The sequence below is a fragment of the Bufo gargarizans genome, chromosome 9 (assembly GCF_014858855.1).
Source record: "Bufo gargarizans isolate SCDJY-AF-19 chromosome 9, ASM1485885v1, whole genome shotgun sequence".
NCBI classification, from domain to species: Eukaryota; Metazoa; Chordata; class Amphibia; order Anura; family Bufonidae; genus Bufo; species Bufo gargarizans.
This window is the reverse complement of record NC_058088.1, coordinates 76545184-76560391: the sequence shown is the minus strand read 5'-3', so window position 1 is coordinate 76560391 and position 15208 is coordinate 76545184. Positions and strand designations below refer to the sequence as shown.

Genomic DNA, 15208 nt, shown 5'->3' with positions numbered 1-15208 from the left:
CAGTAGGACACTAATCAAGGAGCCATAAATTAACACACAATCCTTTTAAAACAATACTTCTGTCTAGTTTACTGGCTAAGTATGATCACATCTGATTTGCTGGTTTTCTTTTGTTTTGAAGGAGTCTTAAAGGTTATGTACACTTTTGGGGACAATTTCTTTTTGAATGCATTGCACCTATTTTGGGCTAGAAATCATTTTTTCAATTGGGCTTAATTAAAAAATGTTGAGCCCCTTTCTTTGTACAGCCTTGAGTTTCTCTATTAGCTGCTCTGCATTTCTACTGTTTCACCTCAGGCAGCTCAGCTGACGGCTCCTTATCTATGACATTATAAACCAGGGGTAGGCAACCTCCAGCACTCCAGCTGTTGTGAAACTACAACACCCAGCATGCATACTTACTCTGCTCTTTTCCGAACTCTCCTGGAAATGGATGGAGCATGCCGGGTGTGACGAATGTGGCACCTCACGGCTCCACCGGACGTCAAGCTCATGAGATACGGTATAGTCACTGGTTACCAAGACGTGATGTTACGCCCTCCTGGGAGTACGCAAGGTCCGCTTGGTACAGTTTACACAGACGCCTCCTGTCCAAGCGGGCACAGAGAGACCACAAGTTGAGAGAGCCTTTTCACTGTCCCAGTGAAACAGAGCTTTCTCAGCCCGGGTATCTGCCACCAGTTTCTTGTTTTGATATACAGTCATGTGAAAAAATTAGGACACCCTTTGAAAGCATGTGGTTTTTTGTAACATTTTTAATAAAAGGTTATTTCCATAGCATCATCACGACGGCATACAAGGAGATTGACCCCTGACCTCTGTAGGGGCAGGAACAGAGAAAGGTTAAATACCCTCCTCCCACCACCAACACCAGTGTTTCCTGTCCCTACAGAGGACAGGGCAGAGAAAGGTCTCCCTGTATGCAGGGAGATGAAGCTAGGAATTCAGCGTGGATACCTTAAGAAATCGCCGGCATCCTGCATGGCGTCCCCCTGCCCTCCCGCGGTCCAGTACTAACGCTGGGCAGGGGTGTGGGGCTCTACCTCGTCCCGATTTTCGGGGCCTGTTCCCCGGCGCAGTCTCCCCTCCGGCATCAGCGGCAGCTGGGTGCGCGCCGGCGCATATGTATGACGTCACGCCCGGCGACCCGGAAGTGACGTCAGTGGCGGCAGCATGGAGCCTAATTTAAAAACCGAGGCCTGCTCCGGACAAACGCTCCCAGGATCGGTCCCCCACTGTGCGGTACCCTTACCTTTTGGGAAGAAGCAACCATGTCGGTACCGGAGCGGTCCCCCAGAGCGGAGCCGCCGCCAGCACTGCTAACTGTGAGTCCCCTTCGGGGGTATTTATGAATGGGTCAGGGAGTCTGTTGATCCCCCTCTCCCACGATGATATAGGGGGGGGGGGAGAGGAGGAGGGGGCTCTTGCTCCACGCTCAGTGCAGCTACGGCAGGGCGCAGGCCCCTACATCCACCCGCCCCCCCCCCCCACCCTCCTCTTGGTGGGTCATATTCCTTATACTTGCCGTTTCATCTCTTTTAGGCAAAAGAAACCCCGAAAAAGATGGGGAAGTCACTCAAATGTGTCTCCTGCTCTAGTAGACTCCCTGACGGCTACCCCAAAAAATTGTGCAAACCTTGTATCTCAAATATCGTACGGGATGAGGCACCCTCCCTAAAAGAGGAATTAAAAACTATGATTCAGGAGGAGATCCGTTCATCCCTGGCCCACCTGTCCGCTAATCCCCCCGATTTGCCGCAACCAAAGAAAAAGCGGGCTAGATCCCCATCCCCCTCTGATATAGAAGTCGTTGCGGAGGAAAGTGCCCACTCTGTTAAGTCTTGGGAGGAGGGGGAGAGAGTCTCTGACTCAGACGACGATGGACGTAGATATTATTTTTCTACGGAAGAAATATCCGACCTTCTGAAGGCCGTAAGGTCGACCATGGGTGTGGAGGAGGTACAACGTACCCATTCGGTACAAGAGGAGATGTTTGGGGGCCTGAGGGTTAAGAAGACCCGTGTGTTTCCCATCAATGAAAACATTAGGGATATGATCCTTGATGAGTGGACAGACCCAGAAAAACGACTGGGAGTCCCGGCAACGTTCAAAAATAGGTTACTATTTGATCCGGAGGAATCTAAAATTTTTTATGAAATTCCCAAGATTGATGTGCAGGTGGCCAAAGTGAACAAAAAGACGTCCCTTCCATTCGAGGATGCCTCCCAACTCAAAGATTCGATGGACCGTAAGGCGGACAGTCTCCTCAGGAAATCCTGGGAGGCGTCCATGTTTAACGTTAAAACCAATATTGCGGCTACTTCAGTCGCCCGGTCCATGTATCTTTGGTTGGGAGAATTGGAAACTCATATTAAAGACAGAGCGTCTAGGGAGCAGATTCTGGAGTCTCTTCCCCTTTTAAAATCGGCCACGGCTTTCCTGGCGGATGCCTCTGCCGAATCAGTTCGGTTTTCCGCCAGAGATGCAGCACTCTCCAATGCAGCTAGGAGAGCCCTCTGGATGAAGTGTTGGTCGGGGGATAAGACATCTAAGCTAAAGCTATGCTCCATCCCCTTTTCCGGAGAATACGTGTTTGGCCCGGTGCTAGATAAGATCCTAGAGAAGGCCGCGGATAAGAAGAAAGGGTTTCCGGAAGATCGCCCTTCCAAACGCCGGTATCCTTTTCGCCCCCCCTCGGGTCAAGAAAAGAGCTACAGGGGAAAAGGGAAATCGGGGCGTTGGAGTTACCCAAAAGGAGGAAGAGGAAGAGGTCAGTCCTTCTCCCAGCAAAAACCTTCAGATAAGCAATGACGGCCGAGTGGGGGGAAGACTCTCAAGATTCCTGGGGTCATGGGAATCCATCTCCCAGAACCCCTGGATTTCCAAGGTAGTCGGTACAGGCTATCAGATAGAGTGGTCTTCAAGACCCCCAAACAAATTTTCTCTGACACGGTTCCAAATGAACCTTTGGCAAGGAGTCCAGAAACTTCTTCAGATGAACGTAATCTCTCTGGTCCCACCTCTAGAAAGAGGCAAGGGTTTTTATTCAACTTTATTTTTAATCAGGAAAAAAGAAGGTACCTTTCGGACGATCATAAACCTGAAACCTCTAAACAAATTCATCCGTTATCAGAAATTCAGGATGGAGACCCTAACATCTACAATCCCTCTGTTAAGCAAAGACGTCTTCATGTGCACTATAGACCTGCGAGACGCTTATTACCATATTCCCATTCACGCCAGCTCCCAGTGTTTTCTCCGGTTTGCAATCCGGGATATATCAGGAAACGTCCATCACTACCAGTTCAGAGCCCTTCCCTTCGGGATTTCGTCTGCCCCAAGAATATTTACCAAAGTGGTGGTAGAGATGGTTGCCTTCGCCCGAAGACAGGGACTCATGATAATCCCCTATTTGGACGATTTCCTTCTGGTCAGCGAAAGTCGCAGACAAATCAATTCAAATCTGAAGGTCTTTCTCTCCATCCTAGACGACCTGGGGTGGATCGTAAACGAGGAAAAGTCCGTCCTCACCCCCTCAAGGGAGGTTCGTTTCTTAGGGATGATCCTGGACTCCCGAAAGCAAGCAGTGTTCCTACCTCAGGACAAAATATCAATTCTCCGACAAAAGGTCAGGTCCTTTCAAAAGAGAAGATCTTGCTCTATCAGAGAGGCGATGAGCATGCTGGGTCTGCTGACATCTTGTATTCCGGCAGTCCCCTGGTGTCAAATACACTTCAGACCCCTTCAGTCCTGGATACTGAGTGTCTGGAACAGGTGCCAATCCTCTCTAGATCGCCAAGTAAGTCCTCCATCTCGGATTCTGCAGTCCCTGAATTGGTGGAAAAACCACGAGAACCTATCTCGGGGAAATCCCTGGCAGAAGACTCCCCAGTTGCAGGTAATAACAGACGCAAGTCTGTCCGGCTGGGGCGCAAAGGTCGGGGACCGTATATTTCAGGGCACTTGGCCAGATTCGATCAGATCCCAATCATCGAATTTCAGGGAGCTGAGAGCAGTCTGGGAAGCATTGAGGGCGGCAGAGGAAATGTTGTGTCAACATCATATAAAGGTACTATCGGACAACACTACAGCCATTGCCTACCTCTCCCATCAAGGGGGAACCCGGTCCGTAACCCTTCAGGCACTGGCAACAAAGATCTTTGCTTGGGCAGAACAGAAGGTGGCCTCTGTGTCGGCAGTTCACCTGAAGGGGATACTAAATCAAGAAGCAGATTTTCTCAGCCGCCACAGGATCGATCACACAGAGTGGTCTCTAAGTCCAGAAGTCTTCAGGTTAGTGGTAAGGAAATGGGGGTTGCCCGACGTAGATCTGTTCGCCACCAGGGCCAACTCAAAAGTGGAAACATTCTGTTCCCTAAACCCCAGGGACAGGCCTCATACATTAGACGCCTTCGCCGTCCATTGGCATTGGAACCTATGCTATGCCTTCCCTCCACTTCCTCTAATCCCGAAGGTGGTGCAGAAAGTTCTCCAGGACAAGGTCACGGTGATTGTGATCGCTCCCCTGTGGCCAAAGAGAAGTTGGTTCTCATCTCTCCAGAGACTTTCTCTACAGGATCCATGGCCCCTTCCGGTACGGGAGGACCTACTCCAGCAGGGCCCAGTTCTACACCCAAACCCGCAGTTTCTGAAATTAGCAGCTTGGATCCTGAGTTCCAAACCCTGAAACTTCAGGGACTATCAAACGAAGTTATTGCTACTCTGAAAGCTTCCAGGAAGAAGGTAACGTCAGCGATTTACCTTAAGATCTGGAGACGTTTTTGTTCTTGGAGTGGGGATGAATCGCCACATTTACATAAGCCTAACATCCAAAGAATACTGGACTTCCTACAGCGAGGTCTAGATCTGGGACTTAGGCCCTCTACCTTGAAGGTCCAGATCTCAGCCCTGGCTTGTTTTTTTGACCAAGATATAGCCGGTCATCGTTGGATCAAAAGATTCATCAAGGCAGCGACGAGGCTCCGCCCAACGATCACCGCTCGTGTCCCTTCCTGGGATCTGAACATCGTTCTTACAGGCCTTACCTTACCGCCCTTTGAACCCATGTCTGACTGTCCTATAAAGTTATGGTCCTTGAAAACGGCCTTCTTAATTGCGATAACTTCGGCCCGCAGAGTAGGAGAATTGCAAGCCCTATCGATCAGGGAACCCTACCTCCGTATTCTAGATGATAGATTAATTCTCCGTCTGGATCCGGGGTTTCTCCCCAAAGTGGTATCAAATTTTCATCGGAGCCAGGAAGTTACCCTACCTTCCTTTTGTCAACACCCTGCTAATGACAAAGAAGCCACATTTCACTCTCTGGATGTTAGACGGGCAGTCTTAAACTATATCTCTGTGACGAAAAAGTTTAGGAAGTCGGACAGCCTACTAGTTCTCTTCGGAGGAAGACTTAAGGGCCAGAAAGCCTCCCGGTCATCTATAGCCAGATGGCTCAAAGAAACTATTAGTCTTTGTTATCAACTACAAAATCTTACATGTCCAGTCCACATTAGGGCCCATTCCACCCGGGCCATGTCCTCCTCTCAGGCTGAGAGAGCTGGGGCTTCTCTGGAGGAAATCTGTCGTGCTGCCACTTGGTCCAGCATTCATACTTTTATAAAGCACTATCGCCTGGATCTTTCCAGATCGTCTGATCTGTCCTTTGGGCGGAAAGTCCTCCAGGCTGTAGCCCCCCCTTAACTGATATATTTTTTATATCTCCTTGTATGCCGTCGTGATGATGCTATGGAAAAACCGGAATTAGACTTACCGGTAATTCTATTTCCATGAGATCATCACGACGGCACGTTATTCCCTCCCTTGATTCAATTATTTGACCTACCCAGGTCTCTAGAAGGTATGGAGTAATACCTTTTTTCTTGTTTTTTACTGTTCTCCACCACCGGGTTGCTCTGTGTGATTTTGGAAACACTGGTGTTGGTGGTGGGAGGAGGGTATTTAACCTTTCTCTGTTCCTGCCCCTACAGAGGTCAGGGGTCAATCTCCTTGTATGCCGTCGTGATGATCTCATGGAAATAGAATTACCGGTAAGTCTAATTCCGGTTTTTCATCTCCGTTTCAACAATACAGAGAGATTAAAGTAATCCAACTAAACAAAGAAAACTGAAGAAAAGTCTTTTCAAGATCTTCTGTAAATGTCATTCTACAAAAATGCCTATTCTAACTGAGGAAAAAGATAGGACACCCTCACATGTATTCCCTCTTAAATTGGCTCAGATCTCACACAGGTATATCACACCAGGTGCACATAATTAGTAGATCGTTACTCTGCATGTTGAATGAGGCTTGCCCTATTTAAACCTCAGACATTTAGTTTGGTGTGCTCCTGACTGTTGAAGTGAGAGTGAGCACCATGGTGAGAGCAAAAGAGCTGTCAGAGGACTTCAGAAAAAAGATTGTAGAAGCCTATGAGTCTGGGAAGGGATTTAAAAAGATCTCAAAAGATTTTGAAATCAGCCATTCCACTGTCCGGAAGATAGTCTACAAGTGGAGGGCTTTCAAAACAACTGCCAACATGCCCAGGACTGGTCGCCCCAGCAAGTTCACCCCAAGAGCAGACCGCAAGATGCTAAAAGAGGTCTCCAAAAACCCTAAAGTGTCATCTCGAGAACTACAGCAGGCTCTGGCTACTGTTGATGTAGAAGTACATGCCTCTACAATCAGAAAGAGACTGTACAAGTTTAACTTGCATGGGAGGTGTGCAAGGAGGAAACCTTTGCTTTCCAAGAGAAACATCGAGGCCAGACTGACATTTGCCAGAGATAAAGTTGACAAAGACCAGGACTTCTGGAATAATGTTCTTTGGACAGATGAGTCCAAAATTGAATTATTTGGACACAACAGCAGAGGACATGTTTGGCGTAAACCAAACACAGCATTCCAAGAAAAGAACCTCATACCAACTGTGAAGCATGGAGGTGGAAGTGTCATGGTTTGGGGCTGCTTTGCTGCAGCAGGACCTGGTCAGCTCACCATCATAGAATCCACGATGAATTCTACTGTGTATCAGAAGGTGCTTGAAGAACATGTGAGACCATCAGTTAGAAAATTAAAGCTGAAGCGGAACTGGACCATGCAACATGACAATGACCCAAAACATACTAGTAAATCAACCAAAGATTGGCTGAAAAAGAAGAAATGGAGAGTCCTGGAATGGCCAAGTCAAAGTCCAGATTTGAATCCCATTGAGATGCTGTGGGGTGACTTGAAAAGGGCTGTACGTGCAAGAAACCCCTCAAACATCTCACAGCTGAAAAAGTTCTGCATTGAGGAGTGGGGTAAAATTTCCTCAGACCGATGTCGAAGACTGGTAGATGGCTACAAGAACCGTCTCACTGCAGTTATTTCAGCCAAAGGAGGTAACACTCGCTATTAGGGGCAAGGGTGTCCTATCTTTTTCCTCAGTTAGAATAGGCATTTTTGTAGAATGACATTTACAGAAGATCTTGAAAAGACTTTTCTTCAGTTTTCTTTGTTTAGTCGGATTACTTTAATCTCTCTGTATTGTTGAAACGGAGATGAAATAACCTTTTATTAAAAATGTTACTAAAAAACACATGCTTTCAAAGGGTGTCCTAATTTTTTCACATGACTGTAAGCCCGGTCCGCTAACGGGATTATATAGGGTGAGAAACCAACCCGCAGTAGCGTATAACTAGGCCGAAACTCGGACGTGGGAATTTGTGGATCGAGATACCAGAACAGCACAAGATTAAATTATATATTTAAATGCCTTAAGGGTGCACTAGATATAACACTATACACACAGAGAATATATACAGTGGTCTGAGGTTGCAAGTACAGATGATGTGGTACAAACAGGGTTAAACAGAAAAGGGTTACCAGTAGTCCTTTGGGTGGTGGTGATTAATGGACTGGTGTAAGGCTTGGCTGTAGCCACATGGGGGCATTGATGTAAGCAGTTTGTCCACGGTCCCTCCAAACACGTTACACGACGTGACCCCCCCCCCCCCCCCCACCAATGAAAGACGCTGTACCATTTTCAACTTTAGTCGGCCCCTCCCTGCTTCTGAGAGGGGTCCCCCCCTCCCTGCTGCTCCTGGCTGCCCAACAACCCACAAAACCGATTAGGGCTCATAGCTCCAGGCCAGAAGGTCACAGGGAGATGATTCTGGGACCAACGGATCCGACTAGGTTCTGCCTATAGGTAGAGCCCAAACATGGTACCATTACTAGGTTTCTGTGGGGAGATCTGTGTATCTCCCGTTCCTGGCACCCTACTACCAACCTATGACCAGGGGCATGCCCGTCGTGGCCGCAGGGTCGCAGATATATAACTGACGTATGCGTGTGATGTACGGGCGATTCATAATTCCTTATGAATCGCTGGTTCCATGATGTCTGAGGGATCTGATTGATCTGGGCAATGGTTGAGCCCTACAGAGAGGTTTTTCCTGTTAAATTAGCTGGGTTCCTGGCTGTCTGGGTGAAGGTGTGAAATGTACGCAAGTGGCCTGCTTGAGCAAGGCCCCCCTGCTGAGTTCTCTGCTATCTGGCAGCAGATGGCTGCATTTCGTTACTCTGTATTGATACCTGTGCACTGACCATGAAGTTGAATCAAATCAAAATAATGGCTGAAATTAAATCATAATTTCCACATTCCTCACACCTTTGTAGTTTCACAGCAGCTGGAGTGCCGAAGGTTGCTGACCCCTGTTGTAAACACTCATTATAGTTCAATTCTTTTCTAACTGATAAGAATGTGGCTTAAGTGTTTGCCACCATTTAGTAATTTAGAGATGAGGTTTATTAGATAAGGCACAAAGTGAAAGTAGGATTAACACAGCTAGACAAACAGTTAACCCTTTGTGACAAAGGTGCTGAATATTTTAATAAAATGCAATTGAAGAAAAAAATATTTTTAGCCCAAAATGAGTAAAATCAATTCATAAAAAAATTAAAATTGCCCCCGAAAATGTACATGGCCTTTTAAAAGAGGTATTCTCATCACATACAATGGGGGCATAACGATAGGATGTGCCCCCATTGTCTGATAGGTGCAGGTGCCACCTCTGGGACTTGCACCTATAACGAGAGGAGAGCAGAGAGCTGTTGCTGGAGGACCCCAGATTTCCCATGGTCCGTCCACCACCAAGCGCTGCTCCCATAGAAGTGTATGGGAGCGCACCGCGCACATGCGCGCCCCCAGCTTGGCTATGTTCGGCGGCCCCATAGAAATGAATGGAGGGCGGCTGAGCATGCGCAGTGTGCCCCTCATTCATTTCCCCGCTCCGTTCTCATTGTAGGTGCGGGTCCCAGAGGTGGGACCTGCACCTATCAGACAATGGGGGCATATCCTAGCGATATGCCCCCATTGTCTGTGATGGGAATACCCCTTTAAGGCCCCATTACACGGGCCGACACAGCAGGCAGCTATCGAGAACAAACTATTTACATGCATTGTTCACCTCCCTTGTATGGAGACGAGTGATCACTGCATTAATTGCTTGTCACCTTATACCCTTCATTGTTTCTGGGCAGCAGATCGTTGTTCACACAGCACAATCTGCTGCCTAGAAACTATGATATAGGTGACCGCATCAATGATTCTTTTGGACGATGAACGAGTGTTTGCTTTTCATGGGATAGCGAGCGGGACCTTTACACAGACCAATTATTGGAAATTATCATATCTAAAATTACTTCTTTCCCATAATTGCCGCAATCATTGGCCCATGTAATGCGCGCCTATGTTTGATCCCTGTCGGGTGCACTTTGATTACACACAAGAAGAGATCTATGTATACGTACCCTGCAAACCAAGAGGTGTAACATATGTATATGGGCGTCCCTCTTCTCCCTGTAATATTACATTTTATATTAACACTGGAAACCAGAAAGAACCCAGTAGACAATAGAAAATAAATTCCCCAGTGTCGCACAGATTACGCATTATGAGTAATAGGCTCTAGCATTGCAGAGTGTCGTGAAATGTAAACCAGAACAGAAATAACACACACTACAATTGCCCGTGTAATAAACCTAAGCTCACAGATGCCCAAGGTGTATTACTGTACAGAACTGGTCTCATGGGGATCGTCTGCAACGTGTTTTGTGAATCCGCAAAACACGGAAAGCGGGAATGTGCGTTCCGCATTTTACGGACCGCACATTGCCGGTACTAAAAGAATATGCCTGTTCTTGTCCGCAATTGCGGACAAGAATAGGACATGTTCTATTTTTTGGCGGAACGGAAGTGCGGACCCGAAAGTGCTGCCCCATAGAAATAAATGGGTCCGCAATTCCGTTTCGTTTTGCGGAACGAAATTGCGGACATGTGAATGGAGCCTAAACTGACCTTAATGCCTCATACACACGACTGTTCCGTTTTTTTGCGGTCCGCAAACCGCGTATCTGCAAAAAACGGAAGCCGCCCGTGTTGCCTTCCGCAATTTGCGGAACGGAACGGGTGACGGCAATATAAATGCCTATTCTTGTCCGCAAATCGCGGACAAGAATAGGACATGTTATATTTTTTTTGCGGGGCAGCGGAACGGAGCCACGGATGCGGACACCACACTGAGTGCTGTCCGCATCTCTTGCGGCCCCATTGAAGTGAATAGGGTCGCATCCGAGCCGCCAAAACGGCGTCTCGGATGCGGACCCAAACAACGGTCGTGTGCATGAGGCCTAAGGCTACTAGAAAGAAAGATGGAAAACCAAGAAGATGAAGCAGGTCACAGTGCTGCTGCAGGAAGAGTGTCAGTATGGGGTGCTTCCCTCCAAACCCTCCAGGGGCCATACTTTTTCACAATGTTGTAAATAGGGCGGTGGAGTTACTGCCTGGCTTCAGACTGACATTATTATCTATGATTTATTATTATTGTCCAATTACCGTATTAAATGCTGAACTTGTTGCACATTTACTTTAATAGGAATTTAGGAAAGTTTAGATATTCTAATATAAATTTATGTAATGTCCTATCTATTGACGGCCCTGATTTGTCGAAAACAGTGATCTCTTGCAGGGCTGTTAAAGGGGTTGTCTCTCTTCAGCAAATGGCCTTTATAATGTAGAGAAAGTTAATACCAGGCACTTACTAATGTATTGCGATTGTCCATATTGCTTCCTTTGCTGGCTGGATTCATTTTTCCATCACATTAGGGTACTTTCACACTAGCGTTATTCTTTTCCGGTATTGAGTTCCGTCACAGGGACTAAATACCGGAAAAAAACAGATCAGTTTAATCCTAATGCATTCTGAATAGAGAGCAATCTTTTCAGGATGCATCAGTTCAGTCCCTCTTACGGTATTTGGCCAGAAAAAATACTGCAGCATGCTGCGGTATTTTCTCTGTCCAAAATTCCGAAACACGGTATTAATTTCCATTGAAATGTATTAGTGCCTGATCCAGCATTAAAATTGCCGCATTGACTGTTCCGGTCTTCAGGCATGCGCAGACCTTTAAAGGGAACCTGTCATGTGGATATTTGATTATAATCTAATTATATACAATCGTTAACTACTAAAAAGTGCCTTAGATGTATTCACTTACTGGTGTGACAGATGGTTACCTCATAGTATACACACAAAGATGCCGCGTGCTAATGAGCTGATTCGAGTCCAGCGTGATGTCATTGAGTCCAGCGTATATTTAATTCAGAGCTATAGCCACTCCCCTGCCCACCTGCTGCTGATTCATATGGAAAAAAACTATCATTCAGCAGCAGGTGGGCGGGGAGAGTCAGGAGCTCATGAATATTCATGACTCATCATTATCAGCTGGAGCTTTTCAATACAAGATGTTGGCAGATTGACTGGGTCAATTAAAGAAAGTGACCCAGCATTTTGCTAAGCGAATCAGTCACTTATTTATGTTGCCCTTAGTTAGGACACCATAAAACTGGTGACAGGTTCCCTTTAAAAATGTGAAAATAATGAATACCGGATCCGTTTTTCCAGATGACACTGGAGAGACTGATCCGGTATTTCAATGCATTTGTCAGACGGATCCGTCTACAAATGATATTCATTTCCATACTGATTTCCGCATCCGGCCGGCAGTTCCGGCGACGGAACTTGCCTGCCAGATCCTCACAATGCAAGTGTGAAAGTAGCCTTATACACTGATCGTTTCCATGGTTACAACCACCCTGCAATCCAGCAATGATGGGCCTCCCTGCACACTATAGGAAAAAGTGCTGGACTACGTGCACTGCCGCATTCCCAGCCACCAGACAGGCCTGTTTTTTTGGATTGCAGGGTGGTCATAACCATGGAAACGAGCAGTGTATAATGTGGTGGAAAATTAATCTAGCCAGCAAAGGAAGCAGTATGGACAATCACAATACATTAGTAAGTGTCTTGTGTTAACTTTGCCTATATGATAAATGCCATTTGCCGAAGTGACACAACCCTTTAAGTTTGAGTCCGTTTTAGGCGGTTGGATTCGGAGTGGGGACAAATAGAGCAGTCAGAGTTGGAAATTCAGCTTAACGACTCCACTGCTCTGATGCTGTTTTCTGAGCTCTTGACTTGTTCTGATGCTCTCGTTTATAACCTCTGCTTGATATGTGGTATTACAGCGGGGAAAATATTGAATATAAGTGAAATACATTTTTTTTCGTCTTGAATTAAAAAGACAGTTCTGTGCAGAGATATTGTAAACTTCATAACTAGTATTTTTTGTCTGTTTTCTGAAATAGCTAAACCTGCACCGAAACCACCAAAAATTCCAACACACAACGTGGGTAAGAATATTTCTTTCTACTTCTTTAATGTAATAGTTAAAGGGGGGTTGCTGTGCTTTTATATAAACATATCTATAGGTCATCAGTATCTGATCTGTGGGGGTCCGACACCTGGGACCCTCGCGAGCAGCTGTTTTGAGAAGGCACCGGTGAGTGCCGCAGCCTTCTCTCAGCTCACCGAGCACAGCACCATACATACATAGTATAGCGGCTGTGCTTCACTTCATTGAGACTGGGGTGCGCCTTGGCCATGTGACCGATGAACGTGTTGTCACTGGCCTGGGGAAAGCTGCGAGAAGGCCACGGCGCGCCGGTGCCTTTTTAAACAGCTGATTGGCAGGGGTACCGGTTGTTGGACCCCCACCAATTTAGTGCAGAGTTTCTGAGCAGTTATAGGTCTGATATTATGCAATCATTCATGAATATTAAAGCAGATGGCCACTTTCTGGATACCAATGTGTATGTGAGATGACTATCTGACCTTACCATTTTTATACTTTATAAGGTATGTCCTCTTTTGGGCAGGTGTTTTGTCCTGTCCACACAGAGATCCTGTCCATAAAATGGCTGCTGATGGAGGGTCATGCGATCAGACACATCACTTGGCCTCCTCGATTTACAGACCCTGCGCCTACCATCTACTCTTGCACTTGTGGAAGTTTAGTGCAGGTGCAGAGTGTGCAATGGAGGAGACTTAGTGATGTGTCTGGTCACATGACCCTCCATCAGCAGCCACTTGGAACCGAACCAGAGTTTGGGAATTTTTTTTTTTTTGTTTTTACAGAATATCAATAAAGGCTATATTAGTAAGTGCCATATAGTCATCTTGCATACACATTGTTTAAGACTAGCCAAAAAGTGGACAAAACCTTTTAAGGATTGGCATGTACAGCAATTCTCTTAAATGTTCCTATTACCCTAGACAATTCTTTTGTGAGCCAAGGTGTTCCTTAAAGCGGTTATCCCATGATTAATGTAAAAATGAAAATCGGACATCATACAGTACATGACAATTTCTTTCTAGCAAAGCCCATTTAATGATCTGTTAGATTTATATCAAGCTGGCAGCTCAAGGGGAGTGTCTTTTCTGCTGAAGCTAAGGGGGCGTGTCCATGCTCTCCCTATCACAGCTCAGGAGGCAGTTGAAGGATGAAACTGAGCATGTGCGGCCTTCTCAATGAGCAGGTCAAAGAAATAAGAAAAAAACAAACAGCAGATGGCGCTGTACAGATTCCTTTTATTGAATAACTCCGTGGCTGTACTCAATTTTTAATTACAGTGCTGGTTTGAAAACTATAGAATATTTCTCGTGGGACAACCCCTTTAATATGACGATACCATCAAAATCCTTCCCACTTATGAGAATGATATGAATGTGCTACTGGATGCAGGGCAGTCATGAAACCCTCCACTCCAGACTACAGGTTTAAAGAACGACAGGAGACCTGCACTAGGCACTGAGTTTGGAGATCAGTGGGTTTAATTAGTGATCTGCTGGGTCAGAAAACACTGGGTTAAGATTTTGCTCCTGATCACTGACCGTTCATATGTGTTCTGCCGTTCTCCGCATTCAGCCTGTGATTTGGAGGTGAGCTGCATTGCTGACGGCTGATCTAGTATTCTACAGCATAAGCAACAGTGTGATGAGTCTGCGGATTTGCAGCACAGAGGCTACAAATGGCTTTGGATTTCTTCCATATCTCCTTTTATAGACACTCATTTATTAGGTTTTGTCTGCTGAAATATTCTTCACTTTACATGACGATGAAATAAGAAACAAGGGTACTTGTCCAACCAGCAGTTTAAGCAAGTTTTTTTATCTTGGGTAAAGATTAGGAAACCCCCCACCGCTGCTCGTTAAATTTGACTCCACATAGTACTGTTGTACCACACGCGTACAATGTGCTGCCTTATCATAAAGTGTGTAGTACTGCTATACTGCACACATATATGCTATCTGTATATCCCAACTGTCTTGTTCTTTTGCTAGTGTAGAGATATTAGATGTCAAGGATAACCACTACAAATGGCACATTTGTGTATGTGACTAAGGGATACAGCGTGCTGTTCTGGCGGAGAGCAGTCTGACGGATTTTGCTGGATTCGCCATTGCCGGATTGTACAGTTTACCGCCGATCCCCCTTGACTATAATGGTGCATTATATGGTGGTGCGTTATGAGACCTGATACATTTTCGTGAGTGATAAGGGTGATATTTCTGCTCCATGAGCACATTCAATGGACTGAATTTTTTTTATTTATATAATATAATTCTTATTTTTCCTTTTCCTATGCAGATGATTTTGACTTGACAGACTTCTTTGATGCCACACAACCACCGAAAGTTGTCCCCAAACGTCCAACTAAGAAGCCAGGTAATTCTGATAGCTGTACTGTATGCATAGGTGCTTATGTGCTTGCAGCATTGGTTTTAGGAGAAAGAAGGTAAAATGAGTGCTAACAAAAGCCTCT

General features: G+C 46.0%; 1 protein-coding gene across 2 annotated transcripts in view; it reads left to right on the top strand.

The window, feature by feature from the left end:
* Positions 1-15208, top strand: part of CD99L2 (CD99 molecule like 2) — a 105220-nt gene that overhangs the window by 38605 nt on the left and 51407 nt on the right. For both annotated transcript variants that reach the window (XM_044306557.1, XM_044306556.1), the window contains exons 3-4: positions 12692-12736; positions 15034-15111. In XM_044306557.1, coding sequence (XP_044162492.1) covers positions 12692-12736; positions 15034-15111 — 123 coding nt within the window. The remainder of the gene's footprint in view (positions 1-12691; positions 12737-15033; positions 15112-15208) is intronic.